Genomic DNA, 27,091 nt, shown 5'->3' with positions numbered 1-27,091 from the left:
GGCTTCGGCGTGGTTCACCAGGATTCCATGCAATGCGTTCAAAAGCCACATTTCATCGTTCTCACTTCCAGCACAGATCATGTTTGGATGCTGCGTAGCCGGTCGTCTCCTCCAGACAGATCTCCAACAGATTGATGACACACATGCGTCGTTTCAGCTCCCAGCAGCGAGTTCGATAAACCATATATGTGTCTTTCTCCTTGGCACTGGTAAGTAATACTTGACCCCTTTCAAAAATTGCTTTTCTCAATTTAATATGTCATAGTTCCATTCCCAGATGGTTACGGCGCGACTGTGCATTTCTTCTGGCCCGGCAAAGGTTTCCAACTATTAGGAATGTGCGTATCTCTATTCTTCTTCTCCAATCCAACCTAATCTATTGCACCCCAGGCTATCCAACGAAAAACCTTCCGCAATATTTCGCCTGAAAGGCACGGGCTTCACGTCCGGTACCTCAACCATAAATGCATTCTCCGCCTTCTCTCAACAAGGTGCACTACAAACCGACGTCACCGCGACTCTTGGCCTCTCAATCGAACCTCTCTCCGAAATCCAATTACAGATGCAGACTCTCCCATCAGCTCTCACCAAACCCGGTGTGGATATGATGAGGGATCCGACGGTCCTCGCTGAGCGCATCGTCAAGCACCTTTTCAACTACGTTTCAGGATTCACCGGGGGAGCTGGGATGTCTCCGGATGTTGCGGTTCCGATGAGCGTCATCGCCAAGTGGTATGAGAGCTTCATGGGCAAGATACGCGCGGGTGGAGTTGGGTTTTTGGAGAGAGGAAATTGAAGTATTTTAGGGAAAGGGGTCTGGCATCATCACTTCAGCTTATTTTGTATTACCATATTCTTAGAGCATCATGCAACCTATGCTTTCGCTGATGAGAACAAAAACAAATGTAACGAGCAAACATGACGAAGAAAGAAGGGTATGAATGGATCAAGAAGTATCATTGCCCCTCACTCCCATTCGAGGAAACGGGTTTCTTCATCTCGATAAAAACTGTCCTCACGTTGTGTCTTCCATGGATCTGCCTCCACCGACAATTGATCCTTTAGCCAGTCCATTCGGGTCATTCTTGATATTGACAAGGGATCCAGGTACAGCGAGCGCAAGGGCACACCCAAACGTTGGCGATGCTGGACAAACTCATACAATACACCTTGGTCATGAATGTCACGGACAGCGAGACCGTCCAGCTCAGGCCAAAATGGCCGAGAGTCCGTCATTTTAAAACAGTCAGAAAGTTTGTCATAATTGGGAAGAATAAGCAACTTGATCCCTGGGAAGCAAGCATTGGCGAGGTCTACAATGTTTGAGTCGACGTAAGCGGGTGCAAGGGTGAGCGATTTTAACACCGGAAAACGAGGAGTGTCACTAGTTTCCCCCCTGAGGTCGCGCGAAACAATTGGAGCGATGGTGAGTCCCTCTAAACCCGGGGCACATATAGAACGTAGAAGTTGAGTAACTTCCTCATATCCAAGGAGGCGTATGTAACGAAGGAAGGGCATGTCATGGGTGTCATGGGGATGATGGGATCGGTAGGCCATTCGACGATGAAATCGTTGTAGGCACACAATGTGACCAAGGACCGACAGGACCACAACATGTTGGAGAAGTCAGTGTAGAGAACCAGCGTATAATTTGAGGGCGCCAGATGAAGCTGTGTTACAGCAGTAAGAGGGAAAGAGGTATGACTGGAGGTGTCTGTCTAGGAGAGACTAAGTAAGAGGAGGCCGGCAAAACTTGAAACCCAGACCTCTTAACCGTACACTCGTCAGGTTAACGGCGTCAGCTACAATTGCGAACGGTTGTAAATCCACACTTATATCAAAGCCCTCCTCAAAGCCCTCCACACAGATGTGCTGGAGCATTGGATAATGGCCTTGGCACATCGAGCCAAGAATGCTCGGAATCTTCGTGTGGAATTCGTAACTTGAGGAATCAGACTTGACTCTGATGGAACGGCAACGTCGATAATGAGGTTGTAAGATACCTATGAGCGTGCTGACGTCTCTCTGGCTTACAGCCGGGGTAAAGGTAATGTTGAGATCGATGGGGGAGTCCTTGGATCTGCTAAGACAGACCTGTAAACCACCCAAATCTTGGAGAAGCGAGATATCCACGTTCGACCACAGCGTCGGTGCCCCGTAGGCGACTTGGTGCCTATAGCGCGACACATTCCCAAGGACGAAAGGAAAGCGCCAGGACATATGTTTGTCCAATGGAAAGAACATCTTTTGTGCCGTTTCAAAGATGTGCACGAGGAGTTCGGCCGGTAGTTCGTTGGCCAGAGTTGCCTTCTGACCATCCAGTAAGGAGGTCTTCAAGGCTTCGGAGTCGTTCTCAGTTTCCAAATCACTTTGAACGGTATGAGCCATTGTGATCTTGGCAGTTGTTGAGTAAGAACGGAAACGAGGTGTCGAGAGGGAGGAGTTGACAGTTCCAATCATTCCTGGTCAACATACTTTGAAAGTATACTTACTACCGCAACAACACTTCCTATGGCGTGCGCACTCATCCTGGCCCACGAGAAGCTCTCAACAGTCAAAGATGTGAGCATTCTTGTCTCTTTGCCACTGGCACCCAAACCTAATTTACTCATCATGTCTTGGGCTACATCATCGTCTGCCAAGTGCCTTAGAACCATCCGCCGTTTGTGGCTGGCTTCAAAGCTTTCTTCCACTGCCTTTCCCTCATTACAACAGGGTTTACTATGTTTATAACAGTCACTGCGACTCTTAGGCTTGAACACGCTGAGGGATCTGGGATGTCCTTGGATGCTGCGGCTCCGGCGAGTTTCATTGCCAACTCTCGGGGTGGGGTAGGGTTTTTTTGTGAGGGGAAATTGAGGACATCGATCTGGTCGTTATCGCATCAACTCTCGTTTTATTTCCATCAGGATTTACTGATTCCTTTTTCATATGAAATGTCGAAACGAGGAGCAAGACTGGAGCTCTAAGGAATGAAACCACAATTAAAAGGTAATAATGAGTTCCCGGATGTCAAGCAACGATTATCTAACTGGAAAACGTCGACGTACGAAAATCCATACAGTATGAAAGCACCGGGTATCACTCCTCCGCTCCGAGGAAGCGGTCTTCTTCGTTTGAATAGAAAGCATTCTGACACTGTATCTTCCAAGGATCCGCCTCCACCACCGATAAACGGTCCTTAAGCCAGTCCATTCGTGTCATCCTCGGCATCGACGAGGAATCCAGGTATAACGTGCCCAACGGCACCCCCAGAAGTTGACGAAACTTTATAAACTCATACAACACGCCTTGATCCTGCCCCTCATCGATGTCACGCACAGCGAGACCATCGAGCTCAGGCCAAAGTTGCTCAGAGGTATCATGCCCCTCTGTCTTGAAAGACTCTATGAAAGATCCCTTGTAGTAATTGGGGAGAACGAGCAACTTGATCCCAGGAAAACATGTGTTAGCGAGCCTTAGAGTCGATTCCATAGCGTCAGCGTGGGCGGGTGCGAGGGTGAGAGATTTTAATGCCGGAAATCGGGGGGCGTTGCGAGAAGCTCCCACAAGAAGTAACTCAAGATCACCCATGAGAACTGGAGCGATGGTGAGTTCCTTCAGGCACGGAGCAGATATAGAGAGGAGGAGTTGAGAAACACCTAGCATATTTCCAAAGATGCGTAGGTAACGAAGAGAAGGCATGTCATGAGCGGTCCGGAGGTTGATAGGCCATCCAAAAACCAAATCGTCGTAGACACACAATGTGATCAAGGATTGACAAGAGCCCAGCATTGCATAGAAGTAGGTGTAGGGAATTGTATTAATTGAGATTGCCAGATGAAGCTCGGTGGCTGCAGTAAGAGGAGGGCGGCAATAGGTCAGGCCCAGACCTCTTAAGCGTATGCTGGTGAGGTTCGGGGCATCAGCTACAATTGCGCGCGGCTCTGAGATAAGTTCACCGGTGTCTGTGCCCTCGACATGAAAACGCTGTAGTGTTGGATAACGGCCTTCGCACATCGAGCCAAGGATGCTCATAATTTCCGGAGTGACTTTGTGAGGAGCTTTGAGTCTGATAGAGCGGCAACGTGGGTAATGGAGCCGCAGGGTACTTATGAGCATGCTAACGTCTCTCTCGCCGCCGGGGGCAGAGGTGTCATCATAGGCGACGTGCAGATCAATAGGAAGGTCCCTGGATCTGCCAAGGTAGACCTGTAAACCGTCCAAATCTCGCTCATGCGAGACATACACATTCGACCATAGCATAGGTGCCCCATAGGCAACTTGGCGCCAATACTGCGATACCATCCCAAGAACGAGAGGAAAGCGCCGGAGTAAGTGTTCTTCTTCTGGAAGGAATGTGTTTCGCGCCATTTCGAAAATGTAAACGAGAATCTCGGGTGGTAATTCGTCGGCAAGAGTCGCCTTCTGACTATCTGGAAAGTCTGGGGCTCCAGAATTGTCTGTTGGTGTGGGATCAGCCATTTCGATCGATGATCGAAGCTTGAGCAATTGTTCAATCGCAACTTTGTGATTGTGGCTGTGTTGTGGCAGAATGTTATGTAAGCACAGAAATTGCGCTCAAAAAAATGTGGGCGCAAAATCTCAAATCCATCTATCAAGATAACGAAGATTCTTTGTCAAGGGTATGAATCAATGATGTGGAAGCACAGGATATATCAGGATATGTCAACATTATCCCCACCTGATCCTAGAAACCGATCTTGTTCATCACTATAGAAAGCATCCCCGCGTTGTATCTGCCAAGGATCCGCTTCTACCACCGCTAACTGATCCTTGAGCCAATTCAGTCGAGTCATTCTAGGCAACGACGAAGAATCCAAGTATAACGTGCGCAAGGGCACGCCTAAACGTTGGCGTTCCTCAACGAACTCATATAACACGTTTTGGTTGTACCTGCCGTCAATGTCACGCACTGCAAGGGTGTGTAGCTCGGGCCAACGAGGTCTCGAAGGGGCGGCTCCATCGGAGTTATCTGTGAAAGACAATAAAAAATATTTGCTATGATAATTGGGAAGAATAAGTAACTCTATCCCAGGAAAGCATATAGATGCAAGGCCTAAAGATCGTTCCATGGCATAAGCATGGGCAGGTGCAAGGGTTAGAGACTTTAGTGCAGGAAATCTTGGGGTGTGAGAGATACTCTCTCGAAGAATGGTGAGGTCGCCCTTGGCGATGGGAGCAATGGTGAGTTCTTCCAAATCTGGAACAAAAATGGAGAGTAGAAACTGAGAGACACACATCATGTTTCCAAAGATGCGTAGGTATCGGAGGGAGGGTATATGGATTAAAGGCTGACCAGATGGCCATATGTGAACCAAATCATCGTAGATGCACAATGTTATCAACGATTCACAGGATCGTAACATTTTGGAGAAGTCGGTGAAGGGGATGATACTATCTTCAAGTTCCACTGCTAGATGAAGCTCAGTGACAGCCTTGAGAGGAGGTCGGCAGTAGCTGAAACCAAACCCTGCTAAGCGCACGTTGGTAAGGTTCGGAGCGGCGTCGTTGAAAATCGTGCATGATTGTATCTGAGTCGTGTCATACTTGTCATCACCCTCGACGAAAAAACTCTGTAGCATGGGGTAATGACCGTCGCGCATCGACTTAAGAAGACTAAACATTTCTGGAGTAGCTTGGTAATATGTCCCAGAGCTGAGTCTGATGGAACGACAATGAAAATAATGGGGTTGCAGGATAACGATGAGCTGATCGACATCGCGAGGATCTGCCCTCCCATCATGTGCGAGCCTGGTGATATCATAGGTCAAATGCAAATCAATAGGGTAGTCCTTGGACCTGTTGAGGTAGGTTCGTAAAACAGCAAGATTCCGAGGATGCGAGATATCCACGTTCGACCACAGCATGGGCGCTCCAAACGCGACTTCGCGCCAGTAGTGCGAGACGCCCCCAAGTATGAGAGGAAAGTGCCGAAATAGATGTTCTGATGGAGGCAGCATGTTCTGTGCAATTTCGAAAATGTACACCAGGAGTTCGGGTGGCAACTCGTTGGCAAGAGCGGCTTTGCCATCCGCGGAAGAAACCTCTAGGTCTGAGAGGTTTCTAGTGATTTCCGAGTCATCCAGGAAGGTAGCCATTCCGATGGATGAGCCCTGGAGGTAGATGTTCAGTAATGCTTACAATAAGAGGGGGAAATCATACGTTGACGAAGATTGTTGCGTTGCCTGACCTTGCGATTCTGCGAAGTTGCGGCATGGCCCACACACATTGTTTGGCACAGTCGCAAGTTGAAGATGATGGCAATCAAGTACAAATGTTCTGTGAAAAGATGGGGACAGAGCTACCTGTTTTTCAGTCATGGAATAGATTCATTCACAACCAAGTGTGAAGTATTTAAAAATAGCTACTGGTACTTATAAAACAAAAGCTGCCAACAAAATTCAACAAGCGGAAGTCAGAACAGAAAATCCATCAGTCAAGCACGAGGTCATGAATCGACTTTGCTCACAGGTCGGGGATGGTAACGAGATCGATGTGTGTAAGCCATAGGTAGTAGCAGTAGCCCGAAAATATCAAGAGAGTCTCCTCAATGATCCAGTGAACCGACTTTCTTCACCCCTATAGAAACCGTCGCGGCATTGTATTTTCCAAAGATCTGCCTCTACTACCGCTAACTGATCCTTGTGCCAGTCCATTCGAGTCATTCTTGACACCGATGAGGAATCCAGATATAACGTGCGCAAGGGCGCACCTAAACGTTGGCGATCCTCGACGAAGGTATATAACGTGCTTTCCTCATACCTGTCATGACCAATGTCACGCACAGCGAGACTATGAAGCTGTGGCCAACGAGGCTTAGCATTCTCCATTGAGAATTCCTCCCTCAAAAACTGATGGTCGTTTGGAAGAATGAGCAACCCGATGCCGGGGAAGCACGCTGATGCAAGCGTTAGAGTTAATCCCGTAGAATGATTATAAGCGGGCGCGAGGGTGAGTGACTTTAATGCGGGAAATTTGGGATTGTTGTAGGTGGTTTCTGAGGAAAGTATGGAGAGGTCGTCTGAGATAATGGGAGCAATGGTGAGCTCTTCGAGGTTTGGTGCGGATATCAAGAGTAGCAGCTCAGAAACTTTATGCATAGTCCCAAAAATGCGCAGCTGCCGAAGGAAAGGCATAGCAATAGAGTGATTTATGGTAGGCCATGTAAGAACCAGATCATCATAGATACATAACGTGATCAATGTTTTGGCGCAGCCCCGTAACATGTCGAAAAAGTCGCAGCCTTCGATTGTGTTATTCTCCACTGCTAGGTGGAGCTCGGTGACAGCATTGAAAGGAGGGCGGCAGTAGCTCAGACCTAAACCGCGTAGGAATACACTGGTCAGGTTTGGAGCTTCATATCTAAATGACTGTGGTCTTAACTCGTCACCCATTTCAGGTAACTGCACGAGAAAACGCTTCAGCATCGGGTAATCGCTGTTGGACATCGACGTAAGAATTTTGACCATCTCCATCTCTGCAGCACGTTCAGGACACGTCGCAAGAAATTTGATAGAACGACAGCGTCTGTAATGGGGTTGCAGGATATCTATAAGCTGGGTGACCTCGGCATTGACAAAAATCACGTCTGCCGAAAGGGCGTTGTCATAAAACAAGTTCAAATCGATAGGGTAGCGCTTGGACCTGGCAAGGTACCCTTGTAAAGCGGTCAAATTCCGAGGATGCGAGATATCCACATTCAACCACAGCTTCGGTTCTGTAAAAGCCACTTTGCGCCAATACCACGATACGCCTCCAAGAATGAAAGGAAAACGGCGGAATAAGCGTCCCGATGGGAGCAACATGTTCTGTGCCGTCTCGAAAATGCACGCGAGGAGTTCACGTGGTAGGCCGTTAGCCAATGTCGCTTCTCGACGTGAGGAGAAGGACTTTGAAAAATCTAAGATGCCTTCATGATGATTAGTCTGGACAATGGCATTAGCGCTAGCCATTCCGCCAAATATTGGGTGATAGATGAGGCTGGAGTTATATTTTGTGAGGACAAAAAAGAGCAGCATGGAAAATCGTGGACATACCTGAGTAGTAGAATCGCACTCAGGCTTGTGTGATCACTTACTGTACTTATTCTGTCAACTCGGGAGTGATTCTGCGAAGCAAACGGTGAAGCTGTCAGATGAAGAGAGAGGAGAGCGGAGAGCAAAGCATGGACAAACAGTTGCCCTCTTCCCGAAAGAACTCGCTCAAGCCGCTGTTAAAGCTCTAAAGAAGTGTGACTGGCATCTACCTTGAAGCCTTCTTCGCTTTCAACGTTTTCAACTCCCACTCAGCCCTCCAAATCTCCCAAACCTTCTCCCATACCGCTCTCCACCCCTTAAACTCTTCAAAATTCCTCCTCATAAACGAATCAAACGGTCCATTAACCGGCGTAATCTCCAACTGCACAATGTCCGCACCATACTCCCCAAACGCCATACTCGCAACCTCCTTCCTCGCCTCCTTTGAACCAACCCGTTCTCGATGACCAACCCGTTGCTCCGCCCATACCAATGATGGGTTGTTGTATCGGCTTGTTTTTCTCGTCCCAGAGGGGCGCTGTGGGGTCTGTCGGCGTGATGAACACTAACTGGGCATGTTCGCCTTTCCTTGGGGAAACTACGAATGTTTTGCGGAGGTTTTCACTTGACTTTACGGGTTCGTACACGAAATTTGGGGGATCTGAACAGAAAGCGATGCATAAAGATGTATCGGAGAGTCGTGGAGTACGGAAGACCAGGCGACGGGTTACTTTACACACCAGATACAATATGCGGATTTGTTAGAGAGGAGGTGAAGAATTGAGGAAGGGGACAAGCATGCTTTTCCCTTCTCTTCCAGGGGTCTGTAATCCGAGCTGGATCACGGTGGTTTTCAACAGCTTGCACCGGTTAACTTCCAGCAATCCCCCCTCAGATGGTGTGCTTTAGGCTAAGAGCGACGATGCTGGCGCTTCCGATAATGATATGGACTTTATGGCGCGATCGTGCCCCCGCTAACGTCGTCAGTGACACCAGCTGCAACACCCTCCCGATTTGCCTAATGAGCCAACACAACAACCCACCTTTCATCCTGGAACTCGACGAACTCACTGATACCAGCATCGAACACTGGCCCCAGCGAGCTCAAGAAGCTGGTCATCAAGATCATCTTCAAATTCCGACATGCTGGGCTGGCTATGGAAACAAGAAATCCGTCAAACGGTACAGTTGGATGTGAATGTTCAATGCCACCGGTAAGTTCAACCTCCTTGTTGACCATCACTGGCATTTGAGTGACTTCGGCGTGCTTCACCAGGGTTCTATATGTTCCGTTCAAAAGCCGCATTCCACCATTCTCACTTCCAACACAGCTGCGAAGCCGGTCGTCTCCTCCAGGCAGGTCTCCCAGATAGGTGAGACCTATGCGTACTTCCAGCTCCAAGCAGCGAATCAACCATATATGTGTCTTCCTCCTTGTACTGGTACGTGATACTCGTCCTTTTATCAAAATTTACGAATTTAAATAGGCCGTCGTTCCTTTTTTAGGTAGTCATGGCGCGACTGTGCATTCTCCTGGCATGGCAAAGGTTTCCAACTATTGGGAATGTGAGTATCTTTATTCATGTACTCCAATTCAACCTCATCCATCGTACCCCAGGCTATCCAACAAAAAACCTTCCAGACACGCCTTCTCCGCCTTGTCACAACAAGGTGTACATCAAAACGACGTCACCGCAACCCTTGGCCTATCAACCGAACCTCTCTCCAAAATCCAATCGCAAACACAGACTCTCCTATCGGCTCTCACTGAACCAGGTGCAAATATGATGAGGGATTCGACGGCCCTTGCTGAGTGCATCGTCAAGCATTTTTTCAACCACATTTCAGGACGCACCGATCTGGGATGTCTCCGGACGTCGTGGTTCCGATAAGCGTCATCGTCAAGTAGTATGAAGGCTTCATGGGCGCAAGATACGGGTTTTGCAGAGAGGAAATTAAAGTCTTCTAGGGAAATGGGGCCTCTTGACCTCGTTTGTATGACCATAGTATTCATGCAACCTGTACTTTCGCTTCCCCCCACGATAGGACCTAAAAAAAACATCTAACTAGCAAACATGGCCAAGGAAGGGTATGAATGGATCGAGAAGTACCATTGCTCTCACGCCGTTTGGAGAAAACAGTCATCTCTATAAAAGCCGTCCTCACATTGTATCTTCCACGGATCCGCCTCCACCACCGACAATTGACCCTTTAACCACTCCGTTCGGGTCATTCTTGACATTGACAAGGGATCCAGGTACAGCAAGCGCAAGGGCACACCTAAACGTTGGCGGACCTGAACAAACTCGTATAATAATACACCTTGATCATCCACGTCACGGACCGCGAGACCATCCAGCTCAGGCCAAAATGACCAAGAGTCGGTCGTTTTGAAAGACCCTAGGAAAGAAAGTTTATCATATTTGGGGAAAATGAGTAGCTTGATCCCTGGGAAGCAAACATTGGCGAAGGCTACAGCCTTCAGCCCCAAACCCTTGGCGTGAGCGGGTACAAGGGTCAGCGATTTCAACGCCGGAAATCGAGGGGCATTACTACTAGTAGTTTCCCTTTCGAGTTTGGTGAGGTCGTTCTGGATGACTGGAGCGATGGTGAGTCCCTCTAAATTTGGGGCAGATATAGAAAGTAGAAGCTGAGAAACTTCTGGCACATCTCCAAATATGCGTATGTAACGGAGGAAGGGCATGTCATAGGTGTCATGGTGATCAGGCCATTCACAAATGAAATCATCGTAGACACACAATGTGACCAAGGATCTACAGGACCGTAGCATGTTGGAGAAGTCAGCATAGAGAATCGGGTGAGTTGAGACCGCCAAATGAAGCTGGGTCATAGCAGTAAGAGGAGGGCGGCAATACCTCAAACCCAGACCTCTTAAGCGTACGCTCGTCAGGTTAACGGCATCAGCTACAATTGCGATTGGTTGTGAATCTAGATTCATATCAAAGCCGTCCACACAGATGTGCCTTAGCATTGGATAATGGCCCGAGTCAAGGATTCTCGAAATCTCCGTGGTGAATTCATAGGAGGCTTCAGCCTTGACTCTGATGGAGCGGCAACGTAGCTGCCATAGCTCTCCCCCACTATGACATTTCCTTAAAAAGAAGGTATGACAAATCTACAAAGAATGGTAAGCCATAGTTTATGCCGCACATGATGTATAAATGGTGGAATGGTGCAGTGGTTAAGTTTATTGTGGTTATTTAGTCATGTGATTGATCCTTCTAAGGATGTGGGTTCAATTCCGTTCTAGTGAAATTATTTTCTGCTGCACTTGCGGAATTGTCTTTTATTTTTTACTTATACACCAGGGTAAAAGGTTGGAAAGGGTTAGGTTAGGAATATTTTTTTTCTCTGTGCAGTAGCACACTCTCACTTAGGCCAGGAAGTTAGGTTAATATTTGGTTGGGGTTATCACCATGGTAGAAACCGGTGTTTCAGTGATGGACACACCCGCTCATTCTTAATTAGATTAGGAGGGTAGGGTACTTTACTATAGTTTAGGGGTTAGGAGGGTAGAAGCTTGAGAGAGCACACTAGTAGCGCGCACTCTCGAGCTTCGGACTTAGTGCAACGCATTGCTCTAAGTGACTAAGTCGTGAGCCAATGTACCATATACGGAAGGTCGGTGATTACCGGTACATCACGTGTGTCATAGTGGGGGAGAGCAAGGGCAGTTCGGCAACGTCGATAATGAGGTTGTAAAATACCTATGAGCGTGTCAACGTCTCTCTGGCGTAGAGTCGGGGTAAATGTGATATTAAGATCGATGGGGGAGTCCTTGGATCTGCGAAGATACACCCGTAAACCGCCCATATCTCGGAGAAACGAGACATCCACATTCGACCACAGCGTAGGTGCCCCGTAGGCGACTTGGCGCCAATAGCGCGACACCTCCCCAAGGGTCAAAGGAAAGCGCCAGGACAGATGTTGCTCCAGTGGAAAGAACATCTTTTGTCCCATTTCGAAGATGTGAACAAGTAGTTCAGGCGGTAGTTCGTTGACCAGAGTTGCCCTCTGATCATTCAGTAAGGAGGTCTTCAAGGCTTCGGCCCAGGAGTCGTTTTCAGTTTCCGAATCAGTTCTGAGGGTATTAACCATTGCGATCTAGGCAGTTGTTGAGTAAGAAGGGAATGAGAGGGAGGAGATTTATACAATGACTCTTGTTCAAGGTGTTGACCAAGCTAAGTAGTTTCGTTTTGGTTTCGTTCATGGAATCAGTCACCGACCATCCTGCCCACAACAACGACTTCCTGGTCATGGCGTAACTGTGCTCCTCCTGGCCCAGGAGAAGCTCTCAATTAGAGATGTGAGTATCCTTTTCTCTCTTTGCCAGATCATATCTGCGACTCTTACATCCATCCATCTTCCCTTCAGATTTTAGTCAGAAATGTAGACCCTCTCATCAACTTACCAAGCCACCTGAAGCACAAAGATAATCGAAAATCCGGCAGTCTTCGCGCGCACCATCAAGCACCTGGAATACGCTGACTCGGAGGCGGATGTTGCGGTTCCAACGAGCGTCATCGCCAACTGGTGCTCAGGGTAGCGTTTTTGCAGAGAATAAATTGTCATCGATCTGGGAGTCCTCATCATGGCATCAGCTCTTGCTTTATTTTCATCAAGATTTGCAGGTTTCTTTTTCACATCTGGTCGAAATGAGGACCAGGACTAAGCTCCAAGCAAAATCAAGGGATTCAAGGGATATAAACCATGACTAAATGTAACGATGCAGTACGAGCTCGAACTGAAGACTTCAAAAACATCACCAATCGACATACGAAGTTCCACAAAACTTGAAAGCATTGGGTATCACTCCTCCTCTCCGAGGAAGCGGTCTTCTTCATCTGAATAGAAAGCGTTCTGACACTGTATCTTCCAAGGATCTGCCTCCACCACCGATAATCGGTCCTTAAGCCAGTCCATTCGTGTCATCCTCGGCATCGACGAGGAATCCAGGTATAATGTGCCCAATGGCACACCCAGACTTTGGCGAAACTCTATAAACTCATACAACACGACTTGATCCTGCCCCTCATCAATGTCACGCACAGCGAGACCATCAAGTTCAGGCCAAAGTTGCTCAGAAGGGTCAAGCCCCCCTATATTGAAAGACTCTGTAAAAGATTCCTTATAGTAATTGGGGAGAACGAGCAACTTGATCCCGGGAAAACATGTGTTAGCGAGGCTTAATTTCATAGCGTCAGCGCAGATGGGTGCGAGGGTGAGGGATTTCAATGCCGGAAATCGGGGGGTGTTGCGAGAAGCTCCCGCAAGAAGTAAATCGAGATCGCTCACGTCAAATGGGGCGATGGTGAGTTCCTTCAGGTACGGAGCAGATATAGAGAGGAGGAGTTCAGAAACACCTAGCATGTTTCCGAAGATGCGTAGGTAACGAAGAGAAGGCATGTCATGAGCGGTTCGGAGGTTGGCCGCCGTAGGCCATGTAAAAACCAAATCGTCGTAGACACACAATGTGATCAAGGCTTGGCAAGACCCCAACATTCCATAGAAGTAGGTGTAGGGAATTTTACTACGTGAACTTGAGATTGCCAGATGAAGCTCGGTGGCCGCAGTAAGAGGAGGGCGGCAATAGATCAGGCCCAGACCTCTTAAGCGTACATTCGTGAGGTTCAGAGCGTCAGCTACAGTTGCGCGCGGCTCTAAAAATTCACCACCGCTGTCAAAGCCCTCCACATGAAAACGCTGTAGTATTGGATAACGGCCTTCGCGTAGCGAGTCAAGGATACTCATAATTCCCCAGTGAAGGAGTTTGTGGGGGGTTTCAAAGCCGAGTCTGATAGAACGGCAACGTGGATAATGGAGCCGCAGGATACCTATGAGCCTTTCAATGTAAATCTCGCCCATATGTTCATAGGTGAAATGCAGATCAATAGGAAGGTCCTTGGATCTGCTAAGATAGACCTGTAAACCGTCCAAATCTCGGTAATGCGAGATATCCACATTCGACCACAACATAGGTGCCCCATAGGCAACTTGGCGCCAATAACGCGACACCATCCCAAGAACGAGAGGAAAGCGCCAGAGTAAGTGTTCTTCTGATGGAAGGAATGCGTTTTGCGCCATTTCGAAAATGTCAATGAGAATTTCGGATGGTAATTCGTCAGCAAGAGTCGCTTTCTGAACATCTGAAAAGTCTGCGAGGTTGGAATTTCCAGTGACTCCAAAATCATTTGTTGACATGAGGTCAGCCATTGCGATAATTGAAACTGAACGAGGAATGATTAATGAGGCCTGAGGCCTTGAGGGGCGTCGTGGTTGTGGCTGTGTTATGAAGACCCACGCCATTGTAGTATGGTTCTCAAAATCCCTGTAAGTATATCCCAGGCCTGGGTACAAGCAATGAAATCGCGCTCGAAACTGGGCGAAAAATGGGTTGTTTTTGGTGTTTGCAGACAGGGGCTGTAAACTATTACTTATTTACAAAATGATTCCTAAGAAGTACACCCATCGGTCGAGTACGACGTTATGAATCAACATTGCTCACAGGTCGGAGGCGGTGACGAGATCGATGTGTGTAAGCCATAGGTAGTAGCAGTAGCCCGAAAATATCAACGTTCCCTGTATGATCCTGTGAACCGACTTTCTTCACCAGGATACAAACCGTCGCGGCATTGTATTTTCCAAAGATCCGCCTCCACTACCGTTAACTGGTCCTTCAGCCAGTCCATTCGACTCATTCTTGATGCCGATAAGGAATCCACGTATAATGTACGCAAGGGCGCACCTAAACGTTGGCGGTCCTCGACAAGGCCATATAATGCGCTTTCATCGTGCATGCCACCAATGTCACGCACAGCGAGACTATGAAGCTGTGGCCAACGAGGCTTACCGTCTGCCATCAAGAAAGACAACCTCGAAGACTGCTTATAGTAATTGGGAAGAATGAGCAACCCGATTCCGGGGAAGCACGCTGACGCAGACATCAAACCTAATGCCATAGCTTCAGCATGAGCAGACGCAAGGGTGAGTGACTTTAATGCGGGGAATTTGCTATTGTTAGGGTCTTCTGAGTAAAGTCGGGAGAGGTGTTGCCAGATAATGGGAACAACGGTGAGTTCCTCGAGGCCTGGAGCGGATATCAACAACAGCAGCTCACTGGAAACTTCAACCATATCTCCAAAAATGCGTAGATGCCGAAGGGAAGGCATAGCAATAGAGTGACTTTCGGCAGGCCACTCAGAAATCAAATCGTCGTAGACACATAACGTGATCAATGACTTCGCGCACGCCTGTAACATCCCGAAAAAGTCGTCGCCGTCAATTCTATCATTCTCCACTGCTAGATGGAGCTCGGTGACGGCATTGATGGGAGGGCGGCAGTAGCTCAGACCTAAACCGCGTAGGGATACACTTGTCAGGTTCGGAGCGTCATGACCCAATGCCGTTGGCCTTACTCTGTTACCTATTTCAGGTAACTGCACGAGGAAACGCTTCAGCACCGGGTAACGGCTGTTGGACATCGATCCAAGAATCTTCATCATCTCCATCTCTGCAGGATGTTCAGCACACGTCGCGAGAAATTTGATAGAACGACAACGGCTGTAATGGGGCTGCAGGATATCTGTAAGCTGGGTGACCTCTTCATCGACAAAAATCACGTCATCCGAAAGGGCGTTGTCATAGAATAAGTGCAAATCGATAGGGTAGGGTTTGGACCTGTCAAGGTACACTTGTAAAGCATTCAAATTTCGAGGATACGAGATATCCACATGCGACCACAGCTTCGGTTCTGTAAAAACCACTTGGCGCCAATACTGCGATACGCTTCCCAGAATGAATGGGAAATGGCGGGATAAGCATTTTGATGGTATGTTCTGTGCCGTTTCGAAAATGTACACGAGGAGTTCACGGGGTAAGTCGTTGGCCAATGTCGCTTCTCGACGTGAGAAGAAAGACTTTGAAGAGTCTGAAATGCCTTCATGATGAATAGTCTGGGCGATTTGATCTGGGGCTTGACTCGGAGCCATTCCGTCGGAGGCTTGACTTTTGCTTGACTTCTATGTTGTGAGGACAAAAAAGAGAAGGACGGAACATCGTGGACATGCCTGAGTGGTAGAATTGCACTTGTGTGATGACTTACTCGGGAGCCTGAGACGGGACTGATTCTGAGGCAAACGGTGCAGTTGGGAGTTGGAGGGAGAGGAGATCTCAGGCCGAGCAACGCATGAACAAATAAAATTATGGCTTCCCCATTTCCGTAAGCATGCTAATCTCCTCTTTGGCAAGATCCCGACCGAACTCGCTCACCATTTATTTCATGAGAAAGCAGGACCAGCCCCTGGTAAAGCTCTAAAGAAATGTGCCTAGAATCTCCTTTGAAGCCTTCTTCGTTTTCAACTCCCACTCAGCCCTCCAAATCTCCCAAACCTTCTCCCGTCCATAACGCCCATCCCTCTCAATACCCTTAAACTCTCCAAAATTCTTCTTCATAAATGAATCAAACGGTCCATTCACCGCCATAATCTCCAGCTGCACAATCTCCGCACCATATTCCCCAAACGCCATATCCACAACCTCAGTCAACACTTCAGTCCCATACCCCTTTCCTCGTCTCCTTTGAATCAATCACAATCCCCACATCAGCGTACTTTAACCCGTTCTTCATGAACAACCCGTTAATCCCGCCCATACCGATGACGGGGTGTTGAATTGGCTTGTTGTTCTCGTCCAGCAGGGGCGCTGTGGGGTCTGTCGGTATGACGAACACCATCTGAGCACTTTCGCCTCTATTCGCGGAAGCTATGAATGCTTTGATATGTTCTGAGCATCCGTTGATGGTGCAAAGGTCGTCACTTGGCTTTATGGGTTCGTGCGCGAAATTTGGGGGATTCAAAAAGAGGGGGATATATGACGATGCATCGGAGAGTCGTGGAGTGCGGAGGACAAGGCGTCGGGTTACTTTGTATACCATTGTGCTTGCTTTGGATTGGAGTTTGCTCCTTTTGCTTTTATGAATCCGAGTTGATTCGGACAAGCGTCAGCTGAGGCTCAACGTCAAGTAGCGCGCAGACTCAAACAACAAGTTGCGATGTTGATGGCATTGGATTTTGCGGTGCGATTGAGCGGGCGCTCCTTCCGGCGGCAATAACAAGGATTTACGGGGGAAGGCCATAACTTGGCCATAACAATCGATATCGAGAAGGCCGGTATCTTGAAGGTGGTAGGGCCTGGTAGGGCGAGGCTGCCCCAAAGACCGATAACTCAACGACAACCGACCTCAGCCGGCTGCGTCAAGAAGTAACTTTGTCGAGTCTCGCCCCTTAAGACAGCCAAAGTCCAATATCTCGTCTTTGACAACTTCTTCAACAACGTAGCATCAGCACCGAACGACATCTAACATCAAGCACAGACAATCCCATACCACGCACCCCTCGGCCTACTTAGACTTGATCAACCCAGCCATAAGATCAAAACTATTCCCATCCGGCTGTAAATCAAAAAACCTCGGACCCCCAGTAGGCCTCTCCGGCATCGTCCTCAACAACCCATGATCAGGCGTAATACCCGTAATGCGCACCAATGAGTGTGGCGTCGTGGTGGTTAAAGTTACTAGCTGGTCGCTTTTATTCATATCCGTTGCGTTAGCGCTTTGTCTTTTTTTGTTGGGAAGGGGGTAGGGGGACTTACGAATGTAACCACCTCTCAAGGTATAAATCCATGAACGGCTCGAAAGATCCCCGGTTTTGAATGAAAATCGTCCACATTGATTCAAAAGTCGCCATGATAGCTGCAGCTGTGTTTTCTATGCTTAGGCTATCCTTTCTACCATGGGGAAGCAGCTGGGAGATGGACGTTATCGGTGGAGGGTTCAGGATATTCAACCCACAGCCTGATTTCCACATTTTAGAAGAGATATATCTGTGTCGACGTAAAGTGGAAACCTCACCGATAACAACATCCACATTCCCCCCTGAAAAACTCGTATTCACCAAAACACCACCCACCTTCCTCTTCTCCTCACCCTCACCAACAAGAGCATATAAATCGTTCGGCCACTTCAGCCTTATCCCCTCCCCCCATTTTCCCAACACGTTGTCCTCCTTACACGCCTCCACAACAGCCAACGCGAAGAGGTATTGTATGAACACCAGCTTATTCGCGGGGAACGAAGCCAGGGATACCCGTAGGAGAATCGAAAACTGGAGGCAACCCGATGGGGAGAGCCAGACGTTGTTTCCTCGACCTCGACCTGCCAATTGATGCGATGCGAGCGAGAGGAGGGGGGTGGGTAGTTGGGTGAGTAGGGTTGGGTTTCTGAGCGGCACAGAGTCAGATGTGAATCTCAATGTGTAGAAACAAGAAAGAACTCACTTGTCCAACATGGTCTGCGTGCTGGTTATAGCTTCACCATAGAGCAGCGCCTCGCCGACGCCCCATGACGTGGCCTCTGAGTCGGTTGTTAGGTCCCTCTGCTCGCGAGCGATGGCTAAGGATTTGAAGAATAGATCGAGATCGAATAGAGGTGTTAGCTCGCGTGATGGGAGCTCCCCATTTGAGCATAGAACGATATGTTTCGGCTGCCAGGTTGAAGGGTCACTTGGCGTGAACACGATCGCTCGCGTTTCTTCCAGCAACTTTGAGCTATCAGCAAGACTGACAAACTGGAAGGTATCATTGGCGTCTTTGAACTTCTCCAGCTGAGAGCTAGTGCTGGGAGAGAGTGCTTGGATGATGGTAGATACGATACGCGGCTTTGTTGGAGTGGAAGTGAGGAATTGGGGAAGGGGACGAGCGATGCTTTTCCCTTCTTTTTCAGGGATCTGTAATCCGAGCTGGATCAGGGTATCTTTTAACAGCTTGCGTCGGCCAACTTCGAGCGATTCCACCTCGGATGGTGGCGTGCTTTGGGCCAAAAGCGACGATGCTGGTTCCTCTGATAACGGATATTCGATATTGGGACTCCATAGTGCTATCTTGCCCCCGCTAACGTCGATAGCGACACCAGCTGCAACACCCTCGCGATCTGCATAATGAGCCAACGCAACCACCCCCTTTGCATCCTCGAACCTGATGAATTTGCCGATACCAGCATCGAACACTCGTTTCAAGGCCTGCCCATCAGGTAACCGAAGCTGAACGAGCCCCGGTGTCCCTTCACCACCGCCTGTTTCAGGGTAGATATAGCTGCTATTAAACTTATCAAAGAACCGAAGTCGAGTATCCTCGCCTGATGATATCCCAAGATTCAAATTCGCAAATCCGGTAACGAGTCCGCGTGGTGAGTACAGTGCGCCTGTTCCTAGTCCAAGGTAAGCTCCGCCATCTTCAAGGTATTCTTGGATCGGCCTTGACGCGGAAGATGATAAGAATCGGGCGCGACATTGTGGAACGACTAGGAGGGCACATGTGGCTGCCCATGGTTGTGTGATGAGAGCTCGTTGCGTGATGGGTTGAACAGTGTAGTGCGGAAACAGGATGAGTTTGAGAGACGACAAGGAGTGATTGAGTGAAGTTTGCTGGACTTCTGGTCCTGCATAGACAAGCACATTCATGGATGGGCGAGAAGAAGAGAAATGGATATTTTACTCGGCGTTCGATCTAATAATAATAAATATATTGCAGAGTGGGGATGGTGTGCGTGTGTGAATGCAGAGCCGTCATCTAAATCGGCCATTAAGACCAGTGCTCTAGCAGTCGAGCAATCTAAGGGCTTAAGGGCCTCCAACGAGTCATAGATAATATTAGGTATGTTTTGTAGTGGGTCCCGGTTGGCTATCCAAGGTGTAGGTAGTACCGACAAAAGATACAACTTAGGCAGTCTGTAACAAGCATATGTCAGCGAGGTGCTGTGGAGTCAAGGACCAAACGAACCGATTCTTTGAGGTAGGTGATGAGGTCACTCCTGTCCTTCTCCTTCTTCAATCCAGCAAACGCCATCTTGGTTCCGGGGATGTACTACAAATGACGTCTGGTCAGCAACGCCCCACCGACACTCAAAAGCCGCAGCACACCTTTTTAGGGTTCTCTAGGTACTCAAAGAGAGTCTCCTCTTCCCATGTAACTCCCTTGTTGACGTTGGCAGCGGTGTATGAGAATCCCTCAACCTGGCCAGACTTGCGGCCAAAGAGTCTGCATGACCGGTCAGCGCGCGATGAACAAGAGAACATGCAACGGAGACGACGCACCCATGAAGATTAGGGCCAACCTTGTTAGGCTCACCAGCGCCGACGGTGTGGCATTGCGCGCAGCGGGTCTTGAAGAGGGAAGCACCTTTGGCAGAGTCACCTAGACGCGCCAGTCATCGTCAACGGCGTTTTGCAGAATATTGTTGGAAATGAGAAACGTACCAGCAGCGAAAGGCATTGTCTAAAGTGAAGAGGGGAAAGAGAAGTAATACAAGGAAATGGGAGAGAGAGGTAGCAGCGGGCGTATGTGGAGTGCTGAAGAAGAGTTGTCAAAAGTTTTTGTGCTGGCCTTGCGAAATCATGTGATCATCCGGTTTATTCCGGGAACCAATCACAGCTTGCGCATTTCGTTGTTGACGCGACATTGTCGGATGTGAGATGCGTTGTCAATCGGAGAACCCACAAAGTGCTCAATTGCCTCCATCTACCAGGTAGTCTAGTATAAGTACGCATGCGGGAGCAAAGTTCTAACCTGGCGTCACCATAGGACAGCGTTCAACAGAGTTTTATGGTTCATTCAAGCTTTCGCCCACCCCAAGACCACCCCACTGCATTCTTCTCGCGAGAGTTATGCACCGCGTGGTCAATGTAAAGTAGTTTGCTAGAGGGGCTACATACTTGTGAAATCGCAGTCGTCAAGCCATAAACGAAGGAAAGGGCATATGGAGAGCCCAGTGCCAGACTCCTGAACGTTGAACGTTAACAGCCACGAGGACAGATAGCACGCAATACTTAACGTCCGTAGACGAGCATGGGTGCGCGAGAAAATAGGGTGCAGATTTCCGGAGGCGTAGGCGTCAACGAATCCCAACCTTTCAAGAGTATTTGTACCAGGAGATATGACGATACTTTGAGGAGGGGGAAAGCCTGCATCACTTCCAGAGAAGACTAAAGCTGTGGCAAACATTGTCACCCCGGTCAACTCACCTGCCAGTCGAGAAAAGTTGAGCGAATGAACCTCATCAATTGGCATCCAGTTGTCGACCGCCCAGCCACCGTTCTACAGGGCTGTTTTGAGAGAAAGTCCATTCCCAACGGGCGTTTGTCCTTGTATATTTGTAAACCAGATAGGTCGGACTCATTGTGCCAGAGATGATAACGAAGCCTATTCAAGCAATTCCCAGACCGTGCCGAGGTGACACGCCCATGAAGAGATCACAGCCACGAAGTATTTATTTGAACAAAGGGTGCAGAGAGTTCGCAACGCAGTTGATATTCGTAGCAGGCCAGATCGTAGTACTACCAGATGGCTGTCATGAAAAGCACCCTGTATCACGCGTCAAAAGTAATCAAAATATAGCTTGACCCTTGGAATCATTGCTGCTGAATGTTAAGGAAAAACGGAAAGGGACTCGCCTGACTGAGGAAAACCATGGGGCGTGGCATAGCGCTTGCGGCGGCTTGCCACCTGTCGGAAGATTTGGGGTGATAGTCGTTGGCGTCGGACGAAACTTTCACGGACGGAGCCCAAAAAAGCAGAGGGAAATGATCATCCTCGACGCCATCGCGAGGATTGCGAATGAGAGGACTTGCTTCCGCCTGGTTTATATGGAGGTTCAATGTTCAATAATCATTCGAGCTGTCTTGGAGTTCTAAGAAATCATTCGAATTTCGAGTGGTCTTCGGTCCCGCTTGGGTCCCGCCTAGCTCGGCCTAGAATGCGAGTAGGTGTACAGCTGAAATGGGTGCCTGCGAGTCGGTTGGCTTTCATGATGCCTGTCGTGCTCTTCTGAATGCGACGACGCAAGAAAGTTCAATGTTTGGTAAATCAGGTCGACCGTCGCCCGTTTTGTCTCCTTAGGCTTTTAGGAAGTTTGGAGGTAATTCGCGTGGTAAGTATGTGCATGCTCACCTTTCAAGTTTTGATGCCATCATCCTTAACTTGCGACTTCGTTCACGCCGCAACAACGCAACCCTCCTCAATTTGAGCATTACTAAACATATACCCACAAGGTTCATCCATCGCAATGGCTAATCTCCTGGATGACTCGGAAGTTACTAGGAACCTCTCAGACTTGGAGGTTTCTTCCTCGGATGGACAGCCTGAAGCTGCTCTTGCCAACGAGTTGCCACCCGAACTCCTGGTGTACATTTTTGGAATTGCACAGAACCTCCTACTCCCATCAGAGCATCTATTTCGGCAATTTCCTCTTGTACTTGGGGATGTCTCGCATTACTGGCGCCAAGTGGCGTTTGGAGCGCCCATGTTGTGGTCGAACGTGGATATCTCGCATCCTCGGGATCTCACTGTTTTACGAGCCTACCTCGACAGGTCCAAGGACTACCCTATTGATTTGCACCTCATCTATGATATCACCCTTCCCCAATATGAGAAGGCAGATCCGAGCGATGTCAATCAGCTCATTGTTATCCTGCAACCCCATTATTTTCATTGTCGTTCCATCAGACTCAGCGCTGGGACATATCCCGAAGCCACTCCAGAGATGTTGAGCCTCCTTGGGTCGATGCGCGACGGTCATTACCCTATGCTACAGAGTTTTCTCGTCGAGGGTGCTGAAATGTATGACACGATAAAATCATGTGCGATTTTAAACGATGCTCCGAACCTTACCAACGTGCGCTTAGGAGGCCTGGGTTTAAGCTTCTGCCGACCTCCTCTCAATGCCGTCACTGAGCTTCATTTAGCAGTCACACACAGTCTCATTTCCTACACCGACTTCTCCAAAATGTTACGATCCTGCGAGTCATTGATCACATTGTGTATCTACGATGATTTGGTTGACCCATGGCCATCTGGTCAGCCATTAATCCATATACCCTCCCTCCGATACCTACGGATCTTTGGAAACATGATGAGTGTCTCTCAGTTTCTACTCTCCATTTTTGTTCCAGATCTGGAAGAACTCACCATTGCTCCCATCGCCAAGGCCGACCTCACCATCCTTCAAGAGGATGTCTCTCACAACACCCCAAGATTTCCTGCACTAAGGTCTCTGACCCTTGCACCCTGTCGTGCTTATGCCATGGCACGAACTTTAGGCCTTGCGTCGATATGCTTTCCCGGGATAGAGTTACTTATTCTTCCCAAATATTATAGCAAATGTTTTTTAATGTCTTTCGTGACAGACGAAGCCGCCCCTTTGTGGCCAGGGCTTCACACCCTCGCGGTGCGTGACATTGATGGCAGGTGCAACCAACGTGTTTTATATGAGTTCGTCGAGGAACGCCAACGTCTAGGTGTGCCCTTGCGCGCGTTATACTTGGATTCTTCATCGGTGCCCAAAATGACTCGAATGGATTGGCTCAAGGATCAGTTATCGGTGGTAGAGGTGGATCCTTGGTGGATACAATGCGGGGATGCCTTCTATAGTGGTGAACAAGATCGGTTTCTAGGATCAGGCGGGGATGATCCTGATATTTCTTGATGACTCCACTTCTGGATTTCTGTGCTTCAACATCGTGCATCATCATCCCTTACAAAGTATCTTTGTTATCTTGTAACCAAATAGATGGATTTTTGAGCTTGCACCTTTTTGGTTTTTGCAGGCCTGTATTGAGTTATCGTAACCAACCTTTCATTGAAGTACCATGAAAGGATGTAAAATTTTAGTATTGTAATAGGGCTTGATGCACCATGAAATAATAAAGGAATACTGCGTGGGCCTCTCTGGACTCACATGAAGATGGACGACTGGAGAACAAACAGATTGAGCAGGAAAATCTCATCTGCACCACGAGTATTGATGGCCACGTATACGCCCATGAGAACAATGTAGACTTGGAAAGCTGAACCACTGGTTGAAGGACGACTCGCAAGCTTCAAGACTTGAAGGAAGGGAGGGATCACACATGACACGTGCTATGTAAGTACATTGGACTCCAGCGTCGAGTCAGTCTTTTAGCTTGCACACAGCTGTCAGTCTTCAGAAGGAGGAGGAACTAAAGCCGATGAGTTGCTTCTCGATGGGCATCACTTCCAGAGAAGACTAGAGCTTGTTGCAAACATTATCACTGTATGGTACCCCGGCCAACTCGTAAACATCATCAATTGGCATCCTATTATCGATCGTCCAGCCACGGTTCTAGAGGGCTCCGAGGTGACATGCCCATGAAGAGATCACAGCGACGAAGTATTTATTTGAAGGAAGGGTGCAGATAGTTCGTAACACAGTTGATATCCCACATCAACAGGACTCCATAATTCATCCAGATTTGTAGTACCAGATGGCTATGATGAAAAGCACCTGTATCATGCGTCAAAAATGATGGCAATGCATAGAACTTGACCCCACCTTTGAATCATTGCTGTTGAATGTTAAGGAAAAATAGAAAGGGACTCCCCCAACTGATGAGAACCATGGGGCGCATCGCGCTTGCCACCTGTCGGAAGATCTGATGCGATGCTGGCATAGTTGGGTTCAAGAATCATTCGAGCTGTCTTGGAGTTCTAAGAAATCATTCGAACTTTGAGTTGTCTTCGGTACCCGTCTAGCTCAGCTCAAGACGCGAGCAGGCGTACAGCTGAAATGGGTGGCTGCGAGTCGGTCGGCTTTTATGATGCCTGTCGTAGTCTTCTGAATGCGAGAAATCGGCGAAGCTAGGTTGACCCAAGGAAGTTCAATTGAGTGGGCAAATGATGGTAACGTTCAGTAAACGAGGTAACGTTCAGTAAACGAGGTCGCCAACACTGTCCCCGTTTTGTCCCGTTAGGCTTTCGAGAAGTTTGGAGGTAATTAGCACTGTCGTAATGCTTGGCTTCACCAGCCATTTGTTCTAGATTTCCATCATCCTTGAATTGCGACTTTGTCAAATAATCATTGTTGTCACACAGCAAGGTTAGGGTGGCGTACCAGTTGTAGATGGCGTGAGACGGAATACCGAGTATACGTGTTTAGATGTCGGATATCGCGTACGAAAGTTCCGTCATATGCGTTGGAATCGCCAGGAGGCGCCTGAAAATGAATGTTAATGGGTAAGGGGTTTAAAAAGAATGTCATGACCCACTCTTGCCTCTTCGCTTCGCCGGCGCCTTGAACAATGGATGATTGCTTGTGATCGTGAGGTATTCTGGGGTAAAGGTTGCTCAGGAATGCGCCAAAGCGATGACCAGAAAATCCAACATGCCCTCATCGTCGCGGTCCAGTGAATACCTTGAGGATGACGCAGAGCGACTTGAAGAGATGGATGCCGGGGATGGTGGAACGTATTTCATGCTCGTTTGTGATGGCAAGTGGAATTGGAGGTATTGGACGGGTGAAGGCTAAGAGAACTCATGTTGGGCTAGGTATTGCGATAGAAAGAGCAATAAGAAAGCGAGAAAACAAGGACTGATTGGAGGAACGGCCGGAATTGACGGCGGGGGGGGGGGATCCGACGAGGCGCCACAGATGTTGTAGAATTCATAGACATGCATTGGATGAGCGATGCGAGCGAATGGGCTGTAGATGGCAAGGATGTCGAAGACTCACACGTTGATGGAGTAAGGCGAGTGGGGGGTAGATCAGCTTGAGATCTAGACAGCGACTGTCTTGGAGCGGGGACGAAGGGTAGCATAGCGTGTCTCATCGTGCCGCTGACATTCGGATGTGGAAGGTGATTGAAAAAGGGGTAGACTACGGGGGGGTGAAGAGCTGTCAGGAAAGAGTGCATCCACGCCAAAGTCTTCGTGCTTGACGCGAGCGCTGTCGTCAAGAGAAATGAGCCATTCTGCAGTGGAGATATCTTGGTTCGAGTCCCAATCCCGAAGGTCAAATGTCTCTGGTTTGATTGACACGTCTACGCTTCCAGTGGCCTGAGAAAAAACCTCTGCAACCTTGGCATCAGCAACGAATTCCTCCCAAGGCTCCAACATTCCCTGCACATCTCTCGGTTCCTCCTTGAAGGTGACATGGTTGGGTGATGAAATGAGGGGGGCAGATGGAGACCTAGGACCTGTGCTTTCCCGCTGAGTCTCGCTGTGTCATCTAAATCCAAGTCCGCATCTGCTCGGTCATCAGAAATGGTGCCCGCACGGGTCATGGTGATATGGAAGTCATCTGCCTCGTCTTCTGAGTTGGGGGGAGGAGAGCCAATGCTGCCGGCGGAAGGAGAGCGTCGGAAAGGGTCATTCGATTGAATCGGTGAAGGAAAGAGAGGGTACGGGCCATCAAATGAGGCTGTCTAACAAGGAATGGAGATGGATCTTCTGGGGTGTGGTGAAAGGGACCAGGTCTCCTCTTGTTCCTTTTCCTGTGTGGGTGGCGATTCATCGTCCAACGAGTCGACAGACATTGAGTCAACATTGAGTCATCTGAATATTCATCGGAAGATTCATCTTGAGAAGAATCCCTTGAAATATCAATGGTATCGCGAGAGGTGGATGCAGGCAAGGTTTGAGTCGAAGGGTGAGGCCATCACAAGGGTATATACGCGACTTTGGGCGAGAAACGACCTCGACGGTTCCTCAGCAACCTGGCGGAGAACAGATGAGATGGCGACAAGCAAGACCTGAGCTTGACGCTGGGCTTGACGTTGGGAAGTGGCTCGTCACAAGTATAATTCACAACAAACAATCCTTGTCAATTACTAAACATATACCCCCAAGCTTCACCCATCGAAATGGCTAATCTGCTGGATGATTCGGGAAATACTGGATGCCTCCCAGACTTAGAGGTTTCTTCCTCAGACAGCCAGGAAGCCGCTCTTGTCAACGAGTTGCCACCCGAACTCCTGGTGCACATTTTTAAAATTGCACAGAACATGCTACTCCCATCAGAGCATTTATTTCGGCAATTTCCTCTTGTACTTGGGGACGTCTCGCATTACTGGCGCCAAGTAGCGTTTGGAGCACCCATGTTGTGGTCGAACGTGGATATCTCACATCCTCGGGATCTCACTGTTTTACGAACCTACCTCGACAGGTCCAGGGTTACCCTATTGATTTGCACTTGTCCTATGATATCACCA

At 48.6% G+C, this 27,091-nt stretch overlaps 10 protein-coding genes across 10 annotated transcripts; 2 read left to right on the top strand and 8 right to left on the bottom strand.

Moving 5' to 3' along the window:
* Positions 1–79: 79 nt before the first annotated feature.
* On the top strand, positions 80–883 carry LACBIDRAFT_293582 (uncharacterized protein; the record flags this gene model as incomplete). The annotated part of the gene is made up of 3 exons (XM_001878961.1): positions 80–209; positions 266–338; positions 391–883. 3 exons carry the CDS (start codon positions 80–82, stop codon positions 794–796), a joined length of 609 nt encoding a protein of 202 aa, XP_001878996.1. The 3' UTR covers positions 797–883.
* A 132-nt stretch (positions 884–1,015) lies between these two features.
* LACBIDRAFT_325255 (uncharacterized protein) lies at positions 1,016–2,612 on the bottom strand (the record flags this gene model as incomplete). Its single annotated transcript, XM_001878723.1, has 5 exons — positions 1,016–1,146; positions 1,170–1,434; positions 1,461–1,718; positions 1,780–2,394; positions 2,493–2,612. 5 exons carry the CDS (start codon positions 2,610–2,612, stop codon positions 1,016–1,018), a joined length of 1,389 nt encoding a protein of 462 aa, XP_001878758.1.
* Positions 2,613–3,081: 469 nt separating this feature from the next.
* LACBIDRAFT_325254 (uncharacterized protein) lies at positions 3,082–9,258 on the bottom strand (the record flags this gene model as incomplete). The annotated part of the gene is made up of 11 exons (XM_001878722.1): positions 3,082–4,505; positions 4,685–4,775; positions 4,917–4,975; positions 5,144–5,203; positions 5,300–6,139; positions 6,166–6,282; positions 6,716–7,983; positions 8,040–8,090; positions 8,249–8,477; positions 8,509–8,748; positions 9,090–9,258. 11 exons carry the CDS (start codon positions 9,256–9,258, stop codon positions 3,082–3,084), a joined length of 4,548 nt encoding a protein of 1,515 aa, XP_001878757.1.
* A 514-nt stretch (positions 9,259–9,772) lies between these two features.
* On the bottom strand, positions 9,773–12,137 carry LACBIDRAFT_325253 (uncharacterized protein; the record flags this gene model as incomplete). The annotated part of the gene is made up of 8 exons (XM_001878721.1): positions 9,773–9,827; positions 9,874–9,935; positions 10,007–10,067; positions 10,185–10,314; positions 10,341–10,668; positions 10,778–10,792; positions 10,921–11,154; positions 11,649–12,137. The coding sequence occupies 8 exons, from the start codon at positions 12,135–12,137 to the stop codon at positions 9,773–9,775; spliced, it is 1,374 nt and encodes a 457-aa protein (XP_001878756.1).
* Positions 12,138–12,848: 711 nt separating this feature from the next.
* Positions 12,849–16,027, bottom strand: LACBIDRAFT_325252 (uncharacterized protein; the record flags this gene model as incomplete). The annotated part of the gene is made up of 6 exons (XM_001878720.1): positions 12,849–14,367; positions 14,545–14,628; positions 14,662–14,784; positions 14,855–14,861; positions 14,890–15,126; positions 15,157–16,027. 6 exons carry the CDS (start codon positions 16,025–16,027, stop codon positions 12,849–12,851), a joined length of 2,841 nt encoding a protein of 946 aa, XP_001878755.1.
* Positions 16,028–16,349: 322 nt separating this feature from the next.
* On the bottom strand, positions 16,350–16,971 carry LACBIDRAFT_293581 (uncharacterized protein; the record flags this gene model as incomplete). The annotated part of the gene is made up of 2 exons (XM_001878719.1): positions 16,350–16,614; positions 16,649–16,971. The coding sequence occupies 2 exons, from the start codon at positions 16,969–16,971 to the stop codon at positions 16,350–16,352; spliced, it is 588 nt and encodes a 195-aa protein (XP_001878754.1).
* A 712-nt stretch (positions 16,972–17,683) lies between these two features.
* On the bottom strand, positions 17,684–19,552 carry LACBIDRAFT_317063 (biotin-[acetyl-CoA-carboxylase] ligase; the record flags this gene model as incomplete). Its single annotated transcript, XM_001878718.1, has 3 exons — positions 17,684–17,889; positions 17,947–18,314; positions 18,372–19,552. The coding sequence occupies 3 exons, from the start codon at positions 19,550–19,552 to the stop codon at positions 17,684–17,686; spliced, it is 1,755 nt and encodes a 584-aa protein (XP_001878753.1).
* A 4-nt stretch (positions 19,553–19,556) lies between these two features.
* On the bottom strand, positions 19,557–20,439 carry LACBIDRAFT_178529 (cytochrome c C1). The gene is made up of 5 exons (XM_001878717.1): positions 20,348–20,439; positions 20,186–20,285; positions 20,012–20,129; positions 19,872–19,955; positions 19,557–19,819 (listed from the first exon to the last, which is right to left on the bottom strand). The coding sequence occupies exons 1-5, from the start codon at positions 20,361–20,363 to the stop codon at positions 19,811–19,813; spliced, it is 327 nt and encodes a 108-aa protein (XP_001878752.1). The 5' UTR covers positions 20,364–20,439; the 3' UTR covers positions 19,557–19,810.
* A 1,713-nt stretch (positions 20,440–22,152) lies between these two features.
* LACBIDRAFT_325247 (uncharacterized protein) lies at positions 22,153–23,571 on the top strand (the record flags this gene model as incomplete). Its single annotated transcript, XM_001878960.1, has 1 exon — positions 22,153–23,571. One exon carries the CDS (start codon positions 22,153–22,155, stop codon positions 23,569–23,571), a length of 1,419 nt encoding a protein of 472 aa, XP_001878995.1.
* Positions 23,572–24,743: 1,172 nt separating this feature from the next.
* LACBIDRAFT_317061 (uncharacterized protein) lies at positions 24,744–25,276 on the bottom strand (the record flags this gene model as incomplete). Its single annotated transcript, XM_001878716.1, has 3 exons — positions 24,744–24,947; positions 24,997–25,098; positions 25,151–25,276. The coding sequence occupies 3 exons, from the start codon at positions 25,274–25,276 to the stop codon at positions 24,744–24,746; spliced, it is 432 nt and encodes a 143-aa protein (XP_001878751.1).
* Between the last annotated feature and the right edge of the window lie 1,815 nt (positions 25,277–27,091).

The sequence above is a fragment of the Laccaria bicolor genome, genomic scaffold, assembly GCF_000143565.1.
Source record: "Laccaria bicolor S238N-H82 LACBIscaffold_7 genomic scaffold, whole genome shotgun sequence".
Classification (NCBI taxonomy): Eukaryota; Fungi; Basidiomycota; class Agaricomycetes; order Agaricales; family Hydnangiaceae; genus Laccaria; species Laccaria bicolor.
This window is presented reverse-complemented; position numbering and strand designations above follow the sequence as displayed.

What these genes read in the sequence shown, in the direction of transcription:
- LACBIDRAFT_178529 (XM_001878717.1), bottom strand. An exon ending in GTTGGCCCTAATCTTCATGG is followed by an intron (nt 20,130 to 20,185) that starts GTGCGTCGTCTC and finishes CCGGTCATGCAG; the next exon opens with ACTCTTTGGCCGCAAGTCTG. An exon ending in ACCTAGAGAACCCTAAAAAG is followed by an intron (nt 19,956 to 20,011) that starts GTGTGCTGCGGC and finishes CGTCATTTGTAG; the next exon opens with TACATCCCCGGAACCAAGAT.